General features: G+C 38.9%; 1 protein-coding gene across 2 annotated transcripts in view; it reads left to right on the forward strand.

Moving 5' to 3' along the window:
* Positions 1 to 24,978, forward strand: part of ZBTB40 (zinc finger and BTB domain containing 40) — a 75,430-nt gene that overhangs the window by 10,349 nt on the left and 40,103 nt on the right. For both annotated transcript variants that reach the window (XM_069479524.1, XM_069479525.1), the window contains exon 2: positions 23,834 to 24,598. In XM_069479524.1, the coding sequence (XP_069335625.1) occupies positions 23,902 to 24,598 (697 nt within the window). In that variant the 5' untranslated portion in view covers positions 23,834 to 23,901. The remainder of the gene's footprint in view (positions 1 to 23,833; positions 24,599 to 24,978) is intronic.

Consider the following 24,978-nt stretch of genomic DNA (forward strand, 5'->3'; position numbering starts at 1 on the left):
ATTTGATGTTTCACCTCGTATTTTATAGAATGCCTCAAAAGAAGAGTTTCATTAGAAATTGAGAGAATCTTGAAAAAGAAATTAGTTGAATAGACTGGTTATTATAGGCTCATCAAGAATCAGATGCTAGCTACCAGTTTTGAGATTTGGAAAAAAGCCTTTCTAGAGGTCCTTAATCTTCTCCATGTCTCTGCCTCCTTGGGAATCTGTGAGGTGGTGGTCATGGTTGTGGTCATCGTCACCATGGTGGCTAACGGCTAATTAATCTATTGAGCACTTTCTACGTCTCTGGCATATTCTGCCAGTGCTTTGGGTGTGTTAACTCATTTAGTCTTCTAGCGACCGAATGAGAGAAGTACTATCATTAACCCTATTTTGCAGGTAAGGAAACTGAACCCCAGATAGGTTAGATCATTTGCTCAAGATTACATGGTTTGTAATTGGACATTCAAGATTCACGCCCAAGTAGTCTGACTCCCGCCCCAGCCTTTAACCACTAAGATACACTGCTGCTCATGAAGATTGTGGGCCCTCTCCTTGAGAAGGTATGGAGTTGGACAACATTGCATGTATAGTAATTTAAAGAGCATCTGGACTCTTTCTCCCATACCCAGTCTCTGGACTTGGGTTTGAATACCACCCTAGAACTTCTGTAAATTCCTTTTGGGTAGATATTATGTCTTATTTAACTGGGCTTGGTACATAGGAGCTAAATAAATGTTTAATGAATGATGGAATGTTGGAAATGACACTAGTGTTGGAGCCAGACCTAGGTTTCTATTCTTTAATTTCCTGGTTATAAAAATAATGCCTGTTTACTACAGAAAGTTCTGAAAAGTATGAAGAAGAAAATAAGTTCCCCATAGTGATACCACTTAAGGATAACCACTCGTAGCATTTTGGTATATTTTTTTGTATTTTTTTCTTCCTCTTCCTTCCTATCTTCTGTATTTTTTAATGTAAATGTGTGTGTGCATACACACATATTTTTAAACCAAATTGGAATTATACATGTATTCAGCTGCAGGCTGGTGGTTTCCCTTTTAGTGTATTGAGAGCATTTTCCCACCTTATTAGAAATCTTCAAGTGCCTAATTTAAAAAAAATTAATTAGATACAATTCACATGACATGCAATTTACCATTTTAAAGTGTACAATTCAGAAGTCTGTGTAACCATCACCACTTTCTAATTCCAGAACCTTTTTTCGATTACTCCGAAAAGACCCCACCCTAGATTCATTGGCAGTCAATCCCCATTTCCTCCTCCCTGAAGCCTCTGACAAGGCTCATCTACCTTCTGTCTCTGTGGATTTGCCTATTCTGGGCATTAAATATAAATGGAATCATACAATAATATGTGGCCTTTTGTGTCTGGCTTTTTCTACTTAGCATAATGTTCTCAGTATTCATCCATGTTGTAGCATGTATCAGGACTTAGTTCCTTTTATGGCTGAATAATATTCCATTGTATGGATATACAGCATTTTGTCCCTTAGTTGATGGACATTTAGTTTTTTTTTCCATTTTTTGGCTGTTATGCCTAATGCTCCAGTGAACATTACAAGTTTTGTGTGAATGTATCTTTTCACTTCTCTTAGATGTATACCTAGGAGTGGAATTGCTAGATCACATGTTATCTCTCTCTGTGTTTAACTTTTTGAAGAATTGCCAGACTGTTTTCCACAGTGGCTGCACCATTTTACATTCCCACCAGCAATTCTATGAGGGTTTCAATTTCTCCACATCCTCAGCAATATTTGTATTTTATATTTTTGTTTATTTATTATAGCCATCCTAGTGTATGTGAAATGATATCTCATATGGCTTTGATCCACATTTCCCTAATAATTAATATCTTCATGTGCTTATTGGCCATTTTGTCTATTTTTGGAGAGATGTCTATTGAACTCTTTGCCCATTTTTTAATTGGCTTATTTGTCTTTTTATTGTTGAATTGTCTTTTTATTGTTTATTGTGGCTCACGCCTGTAATCCTAGCACTCTGGGAGGCCGAGGCGGGTGGATGGCTCGAGGTCAGGAGTTCGAGACCAGCCTGAGCAAGAGCGAGACCCCGTCTCTACTAAAAATAGAAATTATCTGTTTTTAAAAATTAAAAATTGAAAAAATTTAAAAAAAAGAGTTCAGGATATTGTATTCTGGTATGCAATATGGAAACTAGACTCTTGTCAGATATATGATTTGAAAATATTTGTTCCCATTCGTGGGTTGTCTTTTTACTTTCATGATAGTGCCCTTTGATATACAAACGTTTAATACTTTGATGAAATGCAGTTTATCTGTTTTTCTTTGGTTACTTGTTCTTTTCGTATTATATAAAGCCTAATTTTAATAGCTCCATAATATTGTATAATATGGCTGAATACCATATTTACTTAAAAACCTCATGCACTTAAGTTTTCAGGGTTTTTTTTTTTTACCATTAATGCTATTGCTGTGAATGTAGTGTACATAAATATTTCATTGCATTTCTAATTTATTTCTGTATTGCCAGATTCCTAGAAGTGGGTCTAAAAGACATAAACATTGAAAAATTTTCTTTCCTCTACTACTATCATGGATTTCTCATTCTTTTTTATTTGTCTATAATTATACAACTGATATATAAACTAATTCTGGTAAAACATTCAAACAGTACAAATAAAGCATACCCCTCCCCACCCCCTCAAATTCTCATGTCTCTCTCCAAGGACATTTTTATAGCTTTAAATGAGCTCTGCATTACTTCTAGATTATTTACCAGATTACTTCCCTGAAAGGTTTTACCGGTTTATGTTTCCATCAGCACTGTGTGGGTACCTATCTCATTCCTCCCTTTCCTACATTTATTAATGTAGGTAGTATTTTTGTAGTAATAGCGGCTAACACTTAGCATTTACTGTTGACAGTCACTTTGCTAAAGAAATTCAGATGCATTATCTCGTTTGTCTTCACACCAAAACTGTGAAGACCATGAGGCTCACAGGGATTAAAGTGATATGCCCAAGGTCACTGAGTATGTATTCACGTTAGTCTACCAGTTAGTCTGGAGTCCACAATCTAAAACTACTGCTTCCCAATAAATTTTGTCATTGAAAAACTTTTCTGATTTGATACTTTAATTTGCATACTTTAATTAGTCATGAGGGTGAATTTTTAATCAGTTTATTGACTTTTTATTTCTGTTTTGAATTATGTTTTTTTCTTTCTAAAATTTTAAAAAATTTTAAATGTTAGTTTTTTCCTTACTGACTTGTATAATCTTTCTATTCTAATAATATTAACTACTTATTTTTTAGTTCTTTATATGACATAAAGTATTCACTGGTTTATCATTTATCTTATAGTTTTGTTGATGGTGTTTTTTTTTAAGCTTACATTTTTATGTAGTCAAATTTATTGCTCATTTGTGAATTTCTTCTGTTTCCTTTGTTTCCTTTATCTTCTTCTGTTTCCTTTATCCAGGATAGAGAAAGGACTTCTCTATCCTGACCTCACTTAAGTTTTCATTAATATATTACTTTTTTTTTTTTTTTTTTAAGAGACAGGGTCTCACTATGTTGCCCAGGCTGGAGTGCAGTGGCTATTCATATTATGGAGCAGTAGTGCAATCATATCAAACTATAGCCTTGAACTCCTGGCCTCGAGCGATCCTCCTGCCTCAGTCTCCCGAGGACCTGGGACTACAGGCACACTCTGCAGCACTTGGCAATATTACTGTTTAAATATCTTAATCACTTTAATTTTGTTGTTGTTGAGTCACAAATTCACCTTACGGTTCTAATGGCAGTGGTTTGGGAAATTTGCAATCATGTATTTCCTGAGACACTTTGGGGCAGTTTTATGGCTTGATAGGTATTTTCTCATTGAAAGAGCTATCAGTGGCTGATATTTTAATCAGCATTGAAAAAAAAAACCCCAGTAAATAGTCTGTATAACATACCTAGTGCTTAACCAGTTTGTGAGATACATGGAAGCCAGGAAGCCCTCCCCACTGAGGGCCCGTTGTGTGTATTTAGGAGTTTGGTATTTTGGTTCAAGTGGTGGCTTGGAAGCTCAGAAACCTGGGTCCTGGTTTTGGCCTTGCTATTACCTAGATATATGGCTTGGTAGGTCACTTAATTTCTATCAGTTTTTTTATCTATGAAATGATAGAACTGATTTACATTAGTCTCTAAGGAGTCTCTAATTGCATAATTTTGATTTTTATTATCCTTCTGATAAGGAATCATTTCATGTATGTTTGGTATTGATAAACTTTTTAAGTTTTAGTCAGTGATGAGTGGCCTGAAGGAAGTCAGAGTAACAAGTGGAGAAAGTGTGGGAGAAAGGAGTTTGTGGGGTACAGAGGGAAAGAGAATGAGGATTGAGTTGGCCACAGCCAGAGTATGGTCAGTGACCCAGAAGGAAGCTGGAAGGGGGCTAAGTTTGAAGTGAGCTGGGAGCTTCCTTGGGCTCAGGCTCCTTGAAGGAGGAGTAGTTCTGATCTGCTGTAGACAGATGTCCAGAGCACCGAAAGAAAAGCTTATGGCCAGGGCCAACAGGAGGGTGCTCCTTGCATTCTGAGAGAGAGAGGGGGACTGGAAAATTAGCACATGATCAGCGCTATTAGATACGCGCAAAAGGTTATCTTAAAGGTAAAGCCGAGGTCAGCAATGCAACTATATCAAAAGGGCAACTGGAAGAGTCCAGAACTGGGTGATGGAAGGAATAATACAGAATGTCAGTTGGCAGTGCCCATGCAGTGTACGTTGACCCTCAGACCCTCCCTGCACAGTTTGGGGGCCAGGCATTTACTTTCATGGCAGACAGATGCACCAGGCTTCCACTAAATGTTGCTTGCATACAGCTAACTTCCTTTGCTCTCTTCTGTGACTCCTAAGAAGCTTTCTGATGATATTTGATCTTGGCACCTGGATTTTTCCCACAGATAACTCAAAGAATAGGCATATATTTCACCTTGTGAATTAATGAATTGACTTTCTGATTTATATTTCTTCTGAGTTTAGATAGTGTGATCCAACCGCCCCGAGTCCAATTAACTATGAGACTTTGACAGGATAGGGTTTCTGTAATCTGCAAGGTTGACAATGAAACTAGACCTTCTGGTAAATTAAGTTCAAGCCATCTTGGGAAGTTTCTTGGCAGCCAGCCAGCCAGCGAGTTGGCCTGTTCCAGCAGTGCCCTTGCCCGGATGCTCATCCCCATCCATCTTTTAGCAGAGACCAGCAGAAGAAACAAGGGGCCTCAAACATAGGTGCTTCTGTCAGGCCACCCCGCAGTACATCTCTGTCTGTGAGGGGACTGGGGAATGATAGCAGTGAGCCCAGAAACCCTGTCAACCAGAGAGGCGAACGTGGTAGTTGACAACAGGGCGCCAGTGAGACACATCTGCCTTTGAGCTCTGCTCAGACTTACTAGCTTTGTGGTCTTGGGGAGCTTATATAACCTTGCTGGACACTTGTTTCCTCATCTACGGAATAGGGCTATAAGGGTGTCTACCTCACAGGGGTGTTAGGGGAATTAAACGAGAAAGTGTATGGGAAGTGCTTAGCAGAGTGCCAGGCGTTACTACCGCGACAGAGCAGTTGATGACTTTGCCAAAGGCATTCCAGAGATTCAAGGACACGAAAAGGAGCAGAGACCAGTGGATTGGGCAGAAAAGATGTTTCAGTCGCCTCCTCTTCACCTTATTGATGAGGGAGGGATTCCTACCTGTGCTTACAGGATGGCTGAACACATGGCACTGACAGTGGGCATGTGAGCTCCACAGCAGTTTATTGGTCACATGTACTCAGACCCTGGAAGGGGAGGATACCACAGCACACAGGCCCTCATGGGGGTACACTTAGGAGCAGAGCAAACAACCAGGTGGTGCTGTGAGAGACCCTTTGTATTGATAACATCAAGAGAGTGAGGCACCCCTGGCTCCTGCCAGAGGATGTGACTGGCTTGTTGGAATAATTTTGGGGGCTGGCTGGGAACCAAAACCCACTTCCCAAGAATAAGCAGGAATTGCACCTGGTCCCTTTAATAAGAAGAATTGTTTGGCTAGGGGACCTTATCCACCTATCCACAGGAGCAGAGTGGGGAGAGGTACTCACGGTTAGGCTGTTTGAGGCACTTCTGATTTTACCAGATATCAAGACAGCATATAATATTGAGCTTTAATTTTAGACTTTACACTACAAAAGAGAATACTAGCCTTGAAATGCTATTTAATACCGCTTTCAGGGGATCTGAGTAGGAGGCCATGGGAAGACAAGTAGAGTTGTCTGATTCTATGCGGGAGGACAGAAGGAGATGTCACAGTAGGTCATGAGCCAGCACTCTTCACTGAATTCAGTTCAGCAAACATTTATTGGTTGGCTGTATCATCTAGGTCCTTCCAAGGCTTCACTAGGTCCAGTTGGCCACTTCACTCTAGATCGGGAGCAGTATGACCTGGGACAAGGGACTGACTACTTGCTGGGTCCAGTTACTTTGGCAGCAGCCCGGGAAGCTGGGCTGGCCCTGGAAGAACAGGTTGCTGGACTGCATTCCACAGGAGTTTGGATTGGTACCAGGAGGCCACAGAGCTATTTGCCTAATGCTTGGTTTTAGAATTCTCTATATTGTGTAGATTTATTCCCAGAGCTGCTCTGGAGTTTTGTTTTTCTGTTCAGAGCCAAGGGCAGGTACAAAAGGGAAAGATTTGAGGATGACTTGTGACTTTTTAAAAGTTGTTTAAAACATATTTGACAATAATTAGATGTGAAAAAATATGATTTGAGAATAGGCAATGTCATGTAGTACTTTGCTATTCAGAGACGGTTCCTTGAACCAACAGCATCTGTGTTACTTGGAACTTATTAAAAATGCAGAATCTCGGGCCTCACCCAGAACTTTTGAATCATAATCTTTTCACTGACACGATCTCCAGGTGATTCTTATGCATATTAATGTTTGAAAGGCCAGGCATGGTGGCTCATACCTGTAATCCCACCACTTTGGGAGGCCAAAGCAGGAGGATTGCTTGAGCCCAGTCAAGACCAGCCTGAGCAATATAGTGAGACACCCCCCCCCCCGGCTCCCCCCCTCCCGTCTCTACCAAAAAATAAATAAGTAAATAAATTAAAGTTTAAGAAGCTGTTCTAGTAGATAAAAGGGCATGAGCTTCGTAGGGTCAGACAGACCAGATGAAAATTTCATTTCCTCTACTGATTTGCTATGTGTCCTTGAGCCTGTTACTTAACTTCTCCACTATTAGGGGAGTTATTTGGAAATTGGGTTTAACTGTCTTGCTGGGTTATTAGTATTAAAGGAGGCAGTATGTAAAAAGTACAAAGAAACATAACAAGTACAAAGTACAAAGTACAAAGAAACATAATAAAGTACTTAAATATCAGAAGCTATTAGTGGCTATTTAATAAGTAATATCCTAGTATAATTTGGTAGAATATGAAAAAAGAGAGCAGGCTATCATTAGGGTTAACTTTGTCCTGAGGTATGGATTGGTAATTGAGAAAAATGTTTCCTGAGCAGATGGGGTAGTGGGTGTGGTTGGCTCACTGACCACTTCCCTCAGGGTGAGACTGTAGGGGCTCATGTTAAGTAACCAGAAGTTGACAGCTGTACTTCTTAATGGCCGAGCTCTTGGAAGGGAGAATTTGTTGCAAAAGTAGTTGCTAAGTCTGACCATCCAATGAGGCCTTTGTGTTAAAGAGGAAAGAACCTTGTCTTAGGAATTGAGACCTGGGCTCAGTACAGATTCTGCCCTTTATTAACTCTGTGGCGCTGAACAGAGTTAACTCTTAACTCTGTGGCAGTTAATATCTCTGAGCCTTAGTCTTCCTCTGTAAAACAAGGATAAGTGAGATTATGAGCTGTAAATCCCAATACATAAGCAAAGTGTTATTTTCTCAGCATCATCCCTTCTTGGTTCCTAAGATAGAGTCCACTAGACAGCCTCCCGAATCCCCAGAGGTGAATTTTATGCCTGATTCAGCCCCTTTAGAATCTTCTGTGCTGGAGTTCTTCAGAGCTGTTTTGCTACCTGGATTTCCCAGTGACCGGGATGTACCTTAGGAAAGCAGACAGGCCATTTGGCTATTGCTGCAAATCTCAGGGATTGGAACTGATGTAGATGAGCATTTGGGGAGGAATAATGATGATAGTGACGATAACATTAGAAACAATGATGACAATACGTACGAAATCTGTCCTATGGAACATCAAATACAATAATCTGCCTCAGGCCTTCAGTATAAAAGAAGAGACCAAATGACAGCTGCTTTTGAACTTGAGAAATCTGGGCCCACTAAAAGCTACAGTCACCCCTTTCTAACCTCACCAATCCTCCTTGCATTCTCAGAAATAATTGCTAGGGGTTCTCTTTTAACTTAACTGATCCTTAGATACCTTACATTTTAAATCATCTTTTTGTGTATAGCAAATCCCCCATTTCTTGTCTCTGAATGTGCGATCTTTGCTCTAATCGTATTGAGAGTGCCTGTTATTTCACCTGACTCGAGTTGTTTGTGAGACACTATGTAGCCATGGGGTTAAAGCAGAGTAGGATCAGAGAGCATCTCAGCCTCTCAGGACCTCAGTTTCCTCCTTTAAAAGGGAAGGAGATTGGACTAAGGTCATTTGGTCATGTGGCAAGAGTACGTGATAGATAAAGTAATGAACTCCTGTTCAGTGAAAGCAATGAATAGGTCTCTCCAAGGTCCCTTCCAGCTGTATGGTTCTAGCAGAGCCCAGGCATCAAGATAGAAGTCAAGATTTTATTCAGCAGCTAGGGATTATCAGTAGCAACAATAAAACAATACTTAAAGCAGGTAAGGTTGCACTGAGCCAGGCTAGAAGAAAGATGTCTCAGATCCTGGGGTAGGTGTGTCCAAAGGAGAGTGCAGAATTGTTAGGGGAACCAGAATCAAGGACCTTCATCAAGAATTGGAATGGCTTTTCTCTCTTTGATATTGAAATACAGAAATCCTCAGGCAGAGTGTCCAGCTTTTGCTCCATGAACCTCCAATTGTTTATTGGTAGACAGTGTTTGTATAGGAAGCCTGTTACTCATTCCTGGTGCTAATCTCCTTCGCTTGTTAGTCCATCCCACCTGTCACTGGTAGTGCTCTGCTTTGATTGTGCTGTTCCCACTTCAGAAGCTCCTTTAGAAGCTCCTTTATCAAACAGCAGGTGTAAGTTCCTCTGCTCATTATCTGGCTTCGTGCTCCACACTTCCTCTTACATGGGTGTTTTTAGAGACCCACAGTAGCCAGCCCGTATTAATCATGATAGTGGGGACAACTACTTACTGGTGCCTTTCCGAAGCCAGCTGCAATGCCAGTTGCCTGTGCACATATATTATTTTCAGCATACATGCCTAGTGTGCCTCTTCAGGGCCTAGGTTCGTGTTTCTCCCACTGTCTGTAGTTCTTCACCTTTTCAGCCTTGTCTGTTGAAATTAAACCTAACTTGCATGACCAGCTCCAGCCCTTTCCTTTTCTTGCTACTCACTGGGATCAGTCCTTTTTTTTTCTCTTCTCTCCACTTCCTTTCCCTCTTCTTGTCTCTTGTGGATTGAGTCCTTTTAAGAGTTCTGTTTTTGATCATTCCAGTGTTGGGTCAGCTTTATTACCTGTGAACAAGGATCTTGTTTTATATTTCACTTGTCTCCCACACAGCACCTAGCAATGTGCTGAGTAAATGGTGGGCAGTTGTCCCATAAATAGTTGTTGGTTGACATGTGTGTATTGCTGGCTGAAGACTTACGGGAAAATAAGTACAATAAATCAGGGAATAGCAGGTCCAGTTCTCTGAGGCACAGAAAACAGCCCCTTACCCTCTGGGAGTGGCAGCAAAGGCCTTTGCAAGGGCCTTGCTAGGGAACTTGCCAGCATTTGTGGATTTCAGAACATCTACTTTAATTAAGCAATGAATATTGAAACTGTAAATCTTTAGTATTATTTTCTTCCCTGGTCATTAAAGGGATTCCACGTTTCTTACAAACAATGACTTAGTTCTCACTTTGGTTTTTCTGGTTTTTCTCCTGTGTGTGACTATTGTTTCTTTGCAACTTAGAGAATCCTCAGTCTTTCAAATCCTTTTTGGAAGTAGACAGAGTAGAAATTTAAATAAATAAATATTCTTTGTGCTCCTTTTAGAAAGCTGGCCTAGTTTCTACTTTGTGTTGAATTCCCATTTGTGCTTTGGGTCATTATGCAGTACTTGGTTCAGCCAATTAAGTTTCTTCTAAGTATCTTTATTCTATATCAGTATAGTCTTTTCTTGAGGCTTTAATATTGTTCCTTTGAGGAACATCCATCTTTCTGGTGTTCTTCTGTTGCTTAAACGTTCTTCCCATGGGACCTTTGACAATTTTCTGAGCCTAGCAATTTCAGTAAGTACTTAATAACATAATTTAGGTTCCCTCTATACATGAGTCTACAGGACTTAGAGATTCCAACATGCAATGTTCCACTATAGTTTCTCACCTATGAAAAGCACAGTTTCACCACATTATATCTAGTGCTGTATTCTGCCTCCTCCATTTAACTTCTTTGCAAAGTGAATTAGGCAGAAACCCAGTAAAAGGTATGTTAGAGGCTTTTATATTTCAGTTGTGAGATCAGCAAAGTATAGTTTAACCTCTATAGTGTATTTTAGTAGTCCCCAAATCACTAGTATCTCTCCTATGATTATATATATTTATTTAATAACAGAATTCTGTACCTTAAAGTAATCTATGAAGATTATATAGTTAATTGTTTATTTACAGATAGATACTTAAGCTATCAAGTCAGATGGCTAGTTTCAAAACTGTCTAATGGGATGATTTCACAGCCTCTCTTGGTAAACAAGAGCTAACTGCAAATAGTGTTTACTACATGCCATGCACTGTTTTAAGTGTAAATACACCCACACACTAATAAGCAACATATGGGTGACTTTTAAGAAATCCAATCAGAGGATCTCTGTCTTTCAACAAGAAAGATTCATGTTTCTTGATTGTGATGACAAATACATTTGGACCTATTCCTGCCATCTTAATATGTTTTCTATTTATCAAACTTTTCTTGCCTTCCTTTTTTTCTTTTCCTGCTTAATATTGGATTAATCACATTTTCTTTATTCTCTTTTATACCTCTTATTTGTAAATATTTATTTAGCTTCTATTCCCTTATATCCTTACATGTTAACAAACATACTTCACTTAACAAAGGCAAAAGTTAATTGTTATTTTTGTTGTCCTGTTGACTCTTAGAACATCCTAACTCTGGCCTCCTCTCATTTCCATGTTGTTCATTTTTTATTTCAGAGAGGCAGTGGATTACAGTGTTCAAGAGTACAAACCTCAGCACCAGACTGCCTGATTTTGAACCCCACCCTGTTATACATTAGCTGTGTGACCTTGGGTAAGTTGTGTAACCTTTATGTGCCACAGTTTTCTTATCTATAAAATACAGATGATAAGTACCCACTTCATAGCGTTGTTGAAAGGATTAAATGAGTTAATATATGCAAAACATTTAGAACAATGCCATAGTAAGCATTCAATATGTGGTTGCTGCTGTGATTGTCATTATTCTACTTGTTTTTAACCCTCCCTTCCCATATCTGTTTTTAAATAGTTGGTGCATTTTAGATATAGCAACATAATTGGTAATTTTTAATTGAGATGTGATTAAGGTACATTACGATGATCTTAAGTGTTGATTAGAAGAGTTTTGACAAATATCTACTTGTAACCTCCTCCCCAAATAAGATGTAGAACATTTCTATTCTTCTAGAAAGTTCCCTTCCCACACCACCCCCACCACCTCTACACAACCACTACCTGATTTTTATTGCAGATTGGTTTTGCCTTTACTTCTGTTTCCTATAAATTGGATCATATAATATATACTCTTTTGTGTCTGGCTTTGACAAAACATAAAATTAAGATTCATCCATGTTGCTGCATGTGTAGAAGTTCATTATGAGAAATTGCCAAATAGTTCCTCAAGTAGTTTTACCATTTTACACTTCCAACAACAATGTATGAGAGTTCTAGTCCCTCAACATTCTCACCAACTGATTTTTATCAGTATTCCTGATTGTAATGATTTTAGTAGATATAATATTTAGCAATTCCTTTGCTTGCTGCTTGCTATTTTTTTCTTACATACTCTCCCTTCTCTCTGGTTCCATTTTTTTCTTACAGTAATTCTTTCAGTGACAGTCTGTGAGTCTCTTAGTTTGAAATTCAGTCTCAAATGTAGTTTATCATCATAAAGATACTTAATTAGGCCGGGCACAGTGGCTCATGCCTGTAATCCTAGCACTTGGGAGGCCGAGGTGGGTGGATCGTTTGAGCTCAGGAGTTCGAGACCAGCCTGAGCAAGAGTGAGACCCTGTCTCTACTAAAAATAGAAAGAAATTATCTGGCCAACTAAAAATATATAGAAAAAATTAGCCGTGCATGGTGGCACATGCCTGTAGTCCCAGCTACTCGGGAGGCTGAGGCAGAAGGATTGCTTGAGCCCAGGAGTTTGAGGTTGCTGTGAGCTAGGAGGACGCCACGGCACTCTAGCCCAGGCAACAGAGCAAGACTCTGTCTCAAAAAAAAAAGAAAAAAAAAAAAAGATATTTAATTGATTGGTATTTCCCTTAATATTTGAAAACTGTTACTCCATATTCTTCTGACATCTATTGTTATTAATGAGAAGTTTGTTATCAGTCTAATTGTCATTCTCTTGTAAGTAATATCTTTTTCTTCGGTTTACTTAAATTCTTCTTTCTGTGTTGATATTTTGAAGTTTTTCTTCATGAGACTCATGTCTGTCTTTAATTCTAGAAAATTTTCAGAAATTATGTTTTCAGATTGCTTCTCCCACACATTCACCATTGTCTCCATCTGGAATGCTGAGTAGATGTATGTTCAACCTTCTCATTCTATCTTACATGCCCCTTAACCTCTCTTTCATATTTTCTCTCTTTTTAACTCTCTGGTACCTTCTGAGCAATTTTCTCAGACTTGTCATCCTAATCACTGATTTTCTCTTTAGCCATGTCTAATCTATTTAATTTATCAATGGATGAATTTCAGTGACTTAATTCTTTAGTCCTAGAAGTTCTTTTGGTCCTTTATCCCTTCTTCCTATTCTTTTTTTCATACTGTCTTGCTCTTTCATTATAGCATTATTTCATTTTGCTTGTTTATTAAAATGAAGCACAATTAATTTCTAGCATTTTTACAGTATTCTGTAATTTTTATAGTTTTCTGTTCTTTAAGATGCTATTTCTTCTGTGTCTAATGACTTTCCATCATGGTGAAGTTACATGACTCTTTTCCTCATATGACTTTTTATTTTTATTTTTTGCCTTTTGGTGGGGAATAGGGTAGGGACCCTCTTCTGTGACACTCCAGCATTTATATATCAGGGTAGAACCCTTCTCGTTTTATGTTTCTCCCTCACCTCCATCTCCTGTTCCTATTCCCCTATCCCCTTGTAGGCATCCACTCTAATGTAGTTGATAAAATGTCTTTGATTGCATATGTAGCCTTATCTAATATATGGTATTATATTCTAGAGCTCATCCTGTTTATTTTTTCACTCAGTACTGAATTCTTATGATCTATTCATGTTTCTGTCTGAATAGCTAGTTATTTCTCCTGTCTAATAATGCACTATATTTCATAGTGTACATCTGTACATTTACTTACACAGTCTTTTCATTATGGGCATCTAAATTACCTCTCATCTCCCTAGCACCACAAACAATGACCCAGTGATCTTTCTGGCCATATTTCCTTATGGACCTGCATGAGAATTTTTCTAGGATACATATACAGGAGGATGATCTCTGGGTCATGAGGCATATATGCACAACTTATCTCACGAAATATTATCAGATTGCTTTTGCAGAGCAGCTATATCAATTTATCTACCCACCAATGATGCCCTGGATTCAAATCTGGGTTCTACCATATGTTATTGTGAGACCTTGGAGAAATTACTCAACCTCTCTGGGCCGTAGTCTCCCCATTAGTAAAGGGGATAATAACAGTATCTGCCTCGTCAGGTTGTTAAGAGGATAAAAGGAGTTAAAATCTGTAAAGCGTATAAAGCATTTCCTGACTATAATAGACATCAAATAGATGTTAGCCACTATTATTATCATAACAACTACTATTATTGCTTGTTAGCCAATTTGCCTGTTTTTTTTCCCCTTGGATTTCAGTTTTTTTCCTAAGATTTATAGGAAAGAATATATAATTTCTTGGATTTCAGTTTTTTCCCTAAGATTTATAGGAAAATAATATATAATTTCTTATAGTCTAGATATTAATTCCTTGTTGCCTTTAAACTTTGCAAATATTATCTCCCATTTCTGTCCTTTGTCTGTTAATCTGTCTATATAGAGTTCTTTGACAAAAACTTTTAATACCTATGTAGTCAAATTTATTCTCTTTTTTCAACTTTTGGGGCATTGTTGAAGAAGTCTTTGCCTACCCTTGCTTCAAAGGTCCCCTCTGACATTTTCTACTGTTAGATTTTATAGATTTACTTTTTAGGTCTTCCACATATGGTTTGTAATAATGAGCCTCTTTTCCATTTTATTTTTTTCCTGTGTGAATCCCTGTGCTTTGGGTTATGGAAGTAATTTTGTTTTTTCTGCTACATGCCAGAGACCAGTTTTTAGGTTAATTTCTCAGCTCAAGTTCCTGTATGATACAGTGTAAATTTGGATCCCACACCTCTGTATGGCATAGCCTACATTTAAGATTTCTTATAGGTGCTTTTTCTCTTATTCAAGGCCTAGATAATTAGCAACGTTTATCACCATTTCCCTGAGGCAGAGAACAGAGATTGTTTAGACTGCGTATCAAGGAGGGATAGGTGTTCGAGGCTCTGGGCTTTATGCAAGGGTCTCAGTTCTAGCTCCTCCACCTTCTACCTGCCTGAGGCTACATTTGCAGTCTTTATGTGAGCATTAATGCTTCCTCCTCCAAGCCCAGGGATTGTACAGGAGTTTGAAACCCCTGTGGGCCACCGTGGTCTCAACTCCCACTGACGGTTCTAGCTTTGATTTTGATGTCTCTTTCATTTCAGGTGCCTGGGGATTTCCTCTTTTTTTCTTTTCTTCCCCCCTCCCCTAAAGCTTGACTATATTTTAAAAGCATTTTTACTATGTTTTATCCTCATTTCTGTGTGTTTGTAGTGGGAGAAAAGACCCATTTACATGAGCTCAGTGTGCCATTTTGCCACAAATCTATTCTTTAATTCCTATTAATCTTAGCAAATTTTTTTTTTTTCTTTTTTTCTCAGAGACAAAGTCTTGCTCTGTTGCCTTGGCTAGGGTGTGGTGGTCTCATAATAGTTCACTGCAACCTCCTCAAACACCTGGGCTCACGATCCTCTTGCCTCAGCCTCCCGAGTAGCTGGGACTATAGGCCCATGCTACTACACCCGGCTAATTTTTCTATTTTTTATAGAGATGGGGATCTCACTCTTGCTCAGGCTGGTCTCAGACTCCTAAGCTCAAGTGATGCTCCCACCTTGGCCTCTCAGAGTGCTAGGATTACAGGTGCAAGCCACTGTGCCTGGCCTAATCTCAGTAAATTTTCAACTTTCTACCCGTTGCCAACTTAAATTCATTATGTAGCCCTTGACCACCAATGATTGTTTTTGGCCTTAACAGTCCCCATTCTCCTTTCATTGTTCAAGCTTATAACCATCTTTTTATTATCTGTATATTGGTACTAATTTGATTTGATTTTTTTTTTTTAACCTTGACCAGTTGCTTATTCTGCTAAAGTTATTCTATTATTTTTTCTTCTAATTTAGTTGTTAACAAAAACATTGAATAACTCTGACCATGAAGTCCTATAGTTAATGCTTAAAATATCTTCCTCTCCATCTTGGTGGATCTTATTTTTTAGTCTGATGTGGATGCCCTCCCCAGAAAAATGACTATAAAACAACCTTTTAAGTTTTATTTTGTCTTGAAAATATAATCCCAATCACTTGTTTATTATAAAAGAATGTTTAAAAAGATCCAATGTGTGTCCAGGTAAGTCTTTTGATTTACTGTAATCCATAAGGCTTCTGTCCTGCCTTATGAAAAAATTCACATTATGTTGATATAATTTGTTCTTCAGAAAACCATCGGTGCCTGTTTATGCTTTCTGTCATTTACAAATTGAATTCTTGTTCTGATTTTTCCTCAAATATTAAAATGTTAATTTAAAAATTTTCAGTTATCCCTTTTTTTCTAAAGATAGCTTCTACTTTTACTTGCTTTAAATCTTACAGAATTTTTTTCCTCTTTCCACAAATACCAAGACATACAAATTTCAGTCTTGTTCCTGCTGGTACTATTATTACAGCAAGTCATATAGCCCATAGGACTGTTTCTTCATCTGTTTAAAAGCATATATGCCTTTTTGTAATACAGATATTAAAACAGAACTCAAACAGTATGGCTAGTTGGTCTCAAAGATCCTCTTTGAGCAAGGTGAAAAAAATTATATGAATACATGAATGATCATCAATGTTAGGTGCCATGGTATTGATGGAATTTGGGGTAGTTACAACTGAAAAATTTATATGCATTTTAGAAATTTTTTATTTTAATTAATAAACTTTATTTTTAAGAGCAGTTTTAGGTACAGGCAAAATTGAGCACAAAGTACAGAGGGTTCCCATGTCTCTCCCCACCCACAGCCACACTCCTGCGCCCATTTCCCACACATGTACAACCTTCCCCACCGTCCATGTCTGGTGCTATAGTGATACATTTCTTACAATCAATGAACATGTATTGACACATCATTATTACCCAAAGTCCGTAGTTTACATTAGGGTTCATTCTTGGTGTTGTGTATTCTGTGGGTTTTAACAAATGTATAATGACATATATCCACCGTCATAGATTCATACAGAATAATCTCACTGCCCTGAAAATCCTCTGTAATTTGCTTATTTATGCCTTCCTCTCCCCTGATGCCTGTCAATCACTGGGCTTTTACTGTCTGCATACTTTTACCTTTTCCAAAATGTCATATTGTTGGAATCATGCAGTATGTAGCTCCTTCAGACTGGCTTCTTTCACTCAGTGTAGTATGCATTTAAATTTCCTCCATGTCTTTTCATGGTTTGATAGCTCATTATCTTTTTAGCACTGAATAATATCCCATTGTCTGGATGTACCGTGGTTTATCCATTGTACCTACTTCTTGGTTGCTTCCAAGTTACAGCAATTATGAATAAAGCTGCTACAGACATCATGTGCAGGTTTTTGTATGTACATAAGTCTTCAGCTCCTTTGGGTGAATACCAAGGAATGTGATTGCTGGATCCGCAGCAAGAATATGTTTTAGTTTTGTAAGAAACTTCCAGACTGTCTTAGAAAGTGGCTATACTATTTTGCATTCCCACCAGCAATGAATGAGGTTTCCTACTTCTCCACATCCTCTCCAGCATTTTGTATTGCCAGTGTTTTGGTCATTCTAATGGGTGTGCAGTGGTATCTCATTTTTGTTTTAATTTGCAATTCACTAAAGACATACAATATTGAACATCTTTTCATATGCTTATTTGCCATCTGTATATCTTCCTTGTTGAGCTGCTTAGTCAGGTCTTTTGCCCATTTTTTAATTGGGTTGTTCATTTTGTTATTGTTCAGTTTTAAGAGTTCTTTCTACATTTTGGATAATAGTCCTTTATCAGATGTCTCTCGCAAATATTTTCTCCTAGTCTGTGGTTTGTCTTTTAATTTTCTTGACTTGCAGAGCAAAAGTTTTTAATTTTAATGAAATCCAGCTTATCAATTATGTCTTTCATCATTGTGCCTTGGTGTTATATCTAAAAAATCCTTGCCATACCCAAAGTCAAGATAACATAGGCTTTTTCCTATGTCATCTTCTAGGGGTTTATAGTTTTGCATTTTACGAATAGGTTCCTGATGTACTTTGGAGTATTTTTGTGTGTGTGTGGCAGCTGTAAGGTCTGTGTCTAGATTCATTTTTTTGTATGTGAATGTCCAGTTGTTCTAACAACATTTGTTGAAAAGACTGTCTGCTGCATTATGTTGTCTTTGCTCCTTTGTCAAAGATGAGTTGACTATGTGGGTCTATTTCTGAGCCCTCTATTCTGTGCCACTGTTCTACTTCTCTGTTCTTTCACTGATATCACACTGTCTTGACTATTGTAGCTTTATAGAAGTCTTGAAGTTGAGTAGTATCAGTCTTCCAACGCTGGTCTTTTCCTTCAACATTGAGCTGGCTATTCTGGGTCATTGGGAAGATCTGACACTCTTGACAGTATTGAGTTTTTCTATTCAAGAACAGGGACTATCTCCCATTTATTTCATTCTTTGATGTCTTTCATCAGAGGTTTGCAGTTTTCTTCATATAGATCTTGTACATATTTTTGTTAGGTTTATACCTAAGTATTTCATTTTGGGGGGCACTAATGGAAATGGTAATTTGTTTTTAATTTCAAATTCTACTTGTTGATTGCTAGTATTAATATATAGGAAAACAATTGACTTTGGTATATTAATCTTGTATCCTGTACTTGCTATGATCTCTTATTAGTTCCAGGAGTTTTTTTGTCAGTTCTTTTGGATTTTCTACATAGGCAATTGTGCCATCTGAAAACAAAGATAGTTTATATCTTCCTTCCCAGTCTCTATACCTTTTATTTCCAGGACTTCCAGTACAATGTTGAAAAGCAATAGTGAGAAGGGACATCCCTGCCTTGTTTGTAATCTCAGCAGGAAAGCTTCTGGTTTCTCACCGTTAAGAATGATATTAGTTGTAGGTTTTTTGTAGATGTTCTTTATGAAGTTGAGGAAGTTCTTTATTTCTAGTTTGCTGAAAGTTATATTTTATTATGAATAGGCATTGGATTTCTGCCAAATGTTTTTCTGTATCTGTTGATAGGATCATGTGATTTTTCTTCTTAAGCTTGTTGATGTGATGATTACATTGATTTTTGAATGTTAAGGCAGCCTTGCATACCTGTGATAAATCTCGCTTGGTCATAATTTTTTTAGACATCGTTGGATTCAATTTGCTGATTTTCTTTTTCTTTTAATTTTTCGAGATAGGGTCTCACTCTGTTGCCTGAGCTAAAGTGCAGTGGCGTCATCATAGTTCACTGCAACCTAAAGCTTGCAATCTTCTTGCTTCAGCCTCCTGAGTAGCTGGGACTACACGTGTGCCACCACACCTGGCTAATTTTTTTATTTTTTATAGAGACAGGGTCTCACTATTGCCCAGGCTGGTCTTGAACTCCTGGCCTCAAGCAGTCATCCTGCCTGAGCTTCCCAAAGTGCTAGGATTACAGGCATGAACTGTCATGCCTGGCCTGATTTGCTAATATTTTGTTGAGATTTTTGCATCTATGTTTATGAGAAATATAGGTCTGTAGTTTTTTTTTTTCTTGTAATGTCTTTGTCTGGTTTTGGTATTAGGTTAATCTTTGCCTCAAAGGATAAATTAGAGAGTATTCCATCTACTTCTATCTTCTGGAAGAGTTTATTGAAGGTTATATTCAGATAGTCTATTTCTTCTTGTGTGAGTTTTGGCAGAGTGTGTGTGTCATTCAAGGAATTGGATCATGTTATCTAGGTTTTCCTAATTGTAGGCATAGAGTTGTTCTTAAATTCCTTTTATATTTTTAATGGCCATGGGGTCTGTAGTGATATGTCTTCTTTTATTTCTGATATTAATAAATTGTATTGTTTCTTTTTTTTTTTCTTTGTTAGCATGGTCATCTTTGATTTTCTGAAGTTTGAACAAAATATGCCTAAGTCTAGTGTTTTTGACTTTTATCCTGAGCTTGGTGTTCTCTGAGCTTCCTGAATCAGTGATTTGGCATGTGACATTAATTTGGGGGAAATTCTCAGTCATTATTGCTTCAAATGTTGCTTTTGTTTCTTTCTCTCATCTCTTTGTGGTATTCTCATTTTATGTTAGTTATTCCTTTTATAGTGTTCCCACAGTTGTTAGATATTCTGTTCTGTTTTTTTTTTTTTTTCTCAGTCTTTTTTTCCTTTTGCTTGTTAGTTTTGGAAGTTTCTGTTGTTACATCTTCAAGCTCAGAGTTCTTTTCTTAGTCGTTTCCAGTCTGCCAATGAGCCCATCAAAGGCAGTCCTCATTTCTGTTATGGTGTATTTTTTTTTTATCTCTAGCATTCCTTTTTGAAACTTTCTTAGAATTTCCATCTCTCTGCTTACATTATCCATTTGTTTTTACATGTTTTCTACTTTTTCCATTAAAGCCCCTAGCATATTAATCATAGTTTTTATAAATTCCTGGTCTGATAATTCCAACATTCTTGTTATATCTGAATCTCATGCTTGTCTCTTCAAACCACTTTTTTGGTTATGATTTTTGGGTTTTTTGTTTGTTTTGCTTTTTAGTATGTCGTGTATTAATAGTTTTTTATTAAAAGGTGGACATAATGTACTGATGTAAATAGGCCTCTAGTGATGTGGCGGTATGGTTTGGGGGGAGAAGCATTCTGTAATCCTGTGATTAGGTCTCAGTCTTTTGGTGAGCCTGTGCCCCTGCACTGTGAACTTCACAAGTGTTTTCAGGTGATTTTGCTCCGTAGGTGGTACAGGGTAGCTGGAGGGGGCTGCAGTTGGGTATTTCTTTTTCCCCCCATAGGTTAGGGAAAAACCTGATAAAACCAAAGCAGATTAGGCTCTGGTAAAATAGGTTCTCCTAGGGGCAGGCCTTGCTAAGAACAACGTGCTTCGGTGTATTTTAAAATGGTTCCCTTTCCCCCTCCTCCTGCAGGAAGCAAGAGGGGATTTTTTTCCCAATATTCACTGTGAGGAGTTGGTAGAGCTCCAGGAGATAAAATTCACAGAAGCGTGGAGTCCCCATATGACCAGATCTCCCTGGAAATTTAACTCTAAGAGTTGTGCACACTGAGCCTCCAGCGATTCGTCAGTTACAGTTCAGGTTTTCTTAACCTGGAACTTGTTCCTACAGAGGCTTTTGCTCATGGGTTTCTGTGTGTTGAGTTATGATCCTCTGTGTCTGCCTGTCTGTCTCTAATTTTAGGGACAGTGGTTTGCCCTGGGGCCTTTCTTCTCTGATGAATCTAAGAAGAGTTGTTGATTTTTCAGTGTGTTCAGCTTTTTAATTGTTGTTAGGACAGAGTGGTGCCTTCTAAGCTCCTTAAGACTGGAAACTTTGAATGATCTAACCTCAGCTCCTAAAGGAAATATTTTTATTTCTGTTTTTATCTGTCAGTTTCAAATGTCAGAAAATGTAGAAAGAGAATCATCCATAATCCTCTAACAAAGGCAATTACTGTTTTTTGACATACATCTTTTTACCCCTAATGTATTTTTTTCTTATAAGGTGACATTATACAATTTCCTCAAAGAACCTTAAAGATAAGATCCTTAAATCCAAAATTGAACTAGATGTCTTCTCCCCTTAACTGTCTTTTCTTGTATTGTCTGGATCATCTCATCACCTTCCCACTCATCAAACCATGAACCTGGGAGTTGTTTCTCTCCTTTCTTTACCTCCATTCAGTCCCTAAATCATGGCAGTTATACCTTCTCAATGTTCTTTTGGCTTTCTCCTACTACCATTTCTCATGCTTGAAGCCCTTGTTGATTTTCCCCTGATCTCCTACAATAATAGAGCCTTTCTCTAGCATTATTCCCCTCAAATTCTGTGTAGGTATCACTGAGGTGATATATTTTAAATGCCTATCTGACATTGCGACTTGCTGCTTAAAGGCCTTCAAACCCTTCTGTGGCTCCTCATTGCCTTTAGGATAAAATCCAAGCATGGCCTTTATGTTGCTCTGTGGCCAACCCCGCCCCCCCACCTGCCCCTCCAGACTCATCTCTTAACACTCCCTATTCCCTGCTTTATGTTCCAGTAATAATCTCAGCTCCTAATCCTCCTCCCGCCACTACAGGATGTTTTCTTATCCGTGTGCCTCACGCAGCCTTCCCTGCCAGAATTGCCTTTTCCTCCCACTCTGTTTACCTCATCAGTGCCTCCATGTCTTATAAGACACTAGCCAGCTGTCACGTCTTCCTTAAAGCTTACTCTAACTCCTGGACTCCTCTGTCCCCCAGACTGGGTTTCTGAGTGCAAATCTCTATTATTTCATTTCCTTTTACTTATTTATTCATTCCGCCAACTAATCAATAATATTTACTTTAGCAGAATTTTAAGCACTGGAATATAGTAGATGATAAAATAAAGTTCCTACCCTAATGGAGCTTACATTTTAGTGAAGCAGATAGATAATAAATAAAAATACGTTATGTCAGTAGGTGCTATGAAGTGCTATGATGAAAAACAACGCAGAGTACGGGAGGGTGGGCTGTTCTCAGGTTGTAGGGGAGGTTGTTTAAAGAACATGGTCAGGGAAGGCCTTACTAATAATACAGCCTTTGAGCAGAGACTTGGGGGAAGTGAGCCAGCCAGCCACGCAGAAAGGGGCGGCAGTCCTGAGGCAGAGCATGCTGTGTATGCTCCAAGGTCAGCAAGGAAGGCAGCGCGCTTAGAGCAGAGTGGGTGAGGGGGAAAGTGTAGAAGATGAGGTTAGAGAGCTGATGACAGCCAGATTAGGAAGGGCTTTGTAGGCCATTATAAGAACTTTGACTTTTATTCTAAAGCTGGGAGCCATTTGAAGCTTTTTGTGCAAAGAAGTGACAAGATCTGGCTGTGTGCTAAATAGATCACTCTGACCGCTGGGCTGAAGACAGGGTGAGGTAGAGGTAGCACTGGGGAAGGGCGGAGGCATGGAAACCAGTTAGGAGGCTGTTGAAATAAATAATCCAGCTGAAAGGCCATGCTGGCTTGGACTGACCAGAGTGGAGCCAGTGAAGGTAATGATAAGTGATTGGATTTTGGATATATTTTGAAGGTAGAACCAACAGAATTTATAAAGGATTGGATATAGGCTATGAGAAAAGAACAAGTCAAGGATGACTTGGTTTTTGTTTTGAACAACTAGGACAGAATTGTGAAGTCAGGAAGATGGCAGGAGAGTTTTGGGTATGTTAAGTTTCAGAAACCCATTAGGTTTCTGATTGGAGATGTTGAGTAATTAGTTGGGGGTGTACATCTGGAGTTCAAAGGAGAGGTCTGAGCCGGAGATATAAATCTGAAATTGTCAGCATTTAGATGATATTTCAAAGCTATGGAACCAGATGAGACAGAGGAGGTGGGATGACTGGGTCCCGGAGCACTCCAGACCTTAGCGGGCACAGTGAGGAACAAGAGCCAACAAGGAAGCTGAGAAGGATGGCTGATGAGCTGGCAGGAGAGCCAAGTGAAAAATGCACGTTAAGAGGGAGGAAATGATGACCTCCCTGCAATGGTGAGGATGGAATGAATAAGCTGAGGACATCGTATTACAAGTCTGTCTACGTATTTGTCTTCCCCAGGTAGCTATAGAGCTTTTTGGGGGCAGGAAAGGCCTACCGTAGTGTGGTTACAGCTTTGGAGTCAGTGAGATATGGCATGCCATTTAACGGCTGTTCTTCTTCAGGCTGGTTCTCTCGGTCCCTCCAAGCTTCGGTCTCATCTGTAAAATGCGAAAGAAATAACATGTTTTCCACTGAGTCATTGTGAGGATCAAATGAGATCATCCATACAAAGCACTAAGCATAGTCCCTTTCATGTAGCTAAACACATGAAGATTATAATGACCATTATTATTATAATTTAGTATTCTGGCATGCTGTCCCGCCCTGTTGAGCAACATTTATTGATTGAATGAGTGAATTACCTTTTTTGTTCAGCATTTCATCCAAGGCATTTCCCTGTGTGATCTTTTAACGTGGTATTTTGTGGGTTTTTCTAGGGCTGATCCTCACAAAGTAGACTCTGGAAGAAGAGAACAAAAGAAGTTCTCTGGGCAAAACTGACGCAATGGAGCTCCCCAACTATAGCCGGCAGCTGCTGCAGCAGCTCTACACTCTGTGCAAGGAGCAGCAGTTCTGTGACTGCACCATTTCCATTGGCACCATTTACTTCAGGGCTCACAAATTAGTCCTGGCTGCCGCCAGCCTCCTGTTCAAAACCCTGCTGGACAACACAGACACCATCTCCATCGATGCCTCGGTGGTGAGCCCTGAGGAGTTTGCCCTCTTGTTAGAAATGATGTACACCGGCAGACTCCCCGTGGGCAAGCACAACTTCTCCAAAATCATCTCTCTAGCTGACAGCCTACAGATGTTTGATGTGGCTGTTAGTTGTAAAAATCTTCTGACCAGCCTTGTAAACTGCTCTGTTCAGGGTCAGGTGGTAAGGGATGTCTCTACGTCATCCTCAGAGTCATTCCAGAAGGAATCAGAGAAGCCTCAAGTAGAAATCCTTTCCTCTGAAGGTGCTGGAGAGCCTCATTCTTCCTCAGAGGTTTCTGCCACTCCAGGGGCCCCCGTGAAGGCTGAGACGGAGGAAGCAGTCCGTACAGTTACACAGGAGATGAGTGTGGATCCTCCCGCTGCCCAGGAGATTCAGGGGAACGCAGACACCCCAGTGGAGACTCCTCATACAGCTGAAATTTGTCCCCCTGCCCCTGTTGTGCAAAACTTTAGTGAGGCAAAAGAGGCAAGCGCAGAACCAGGTAATATTCATTCAACAGTTGTCGTGTAATCTATCTTTCTATTTTCAGTTACTGGATTCAGTGATATTAACCAGTTCTTATGTTTCATTGATAAATTTACCAAAGACCACTGTGTTAGGTAGAAAACCAAAATCCAATGCATCGGGGCATTCTTCTTTTAAAAGCATCTGTGTTTTTGAATGTTGAAAATCTAAAATGAACAACAGAGCAGAAAAGCAGTATTGAAATAATGATGTACCATTTCTGGTAATTACCCCTTATTTTAACTGGGCTGAGGATGGCACGAAGAAGGAAACTGTGAGAGTGCCGTTGTCTGTTACTCATAATTGATGTGCTGGATATCACAGAAGTGCAGTGTATGACCATGACCCGAAGGTTCT

The sequence above is a fragment of the Eulemur rufifrons genome, chromosome 8, assembly GCF_041146395.1.
Source record: "Eulemur rufifrons isolate Redbay chromosome 8, OSU_ERuf_1, whole genome shotgun sequence".
In the NCBI taxonomy this organism is placed as follows: Eukaryota; Metazoa; Chordata; class Mammalia; order Primates; family Lemuridae; genus Eulemur; species Eulemur rufifrons.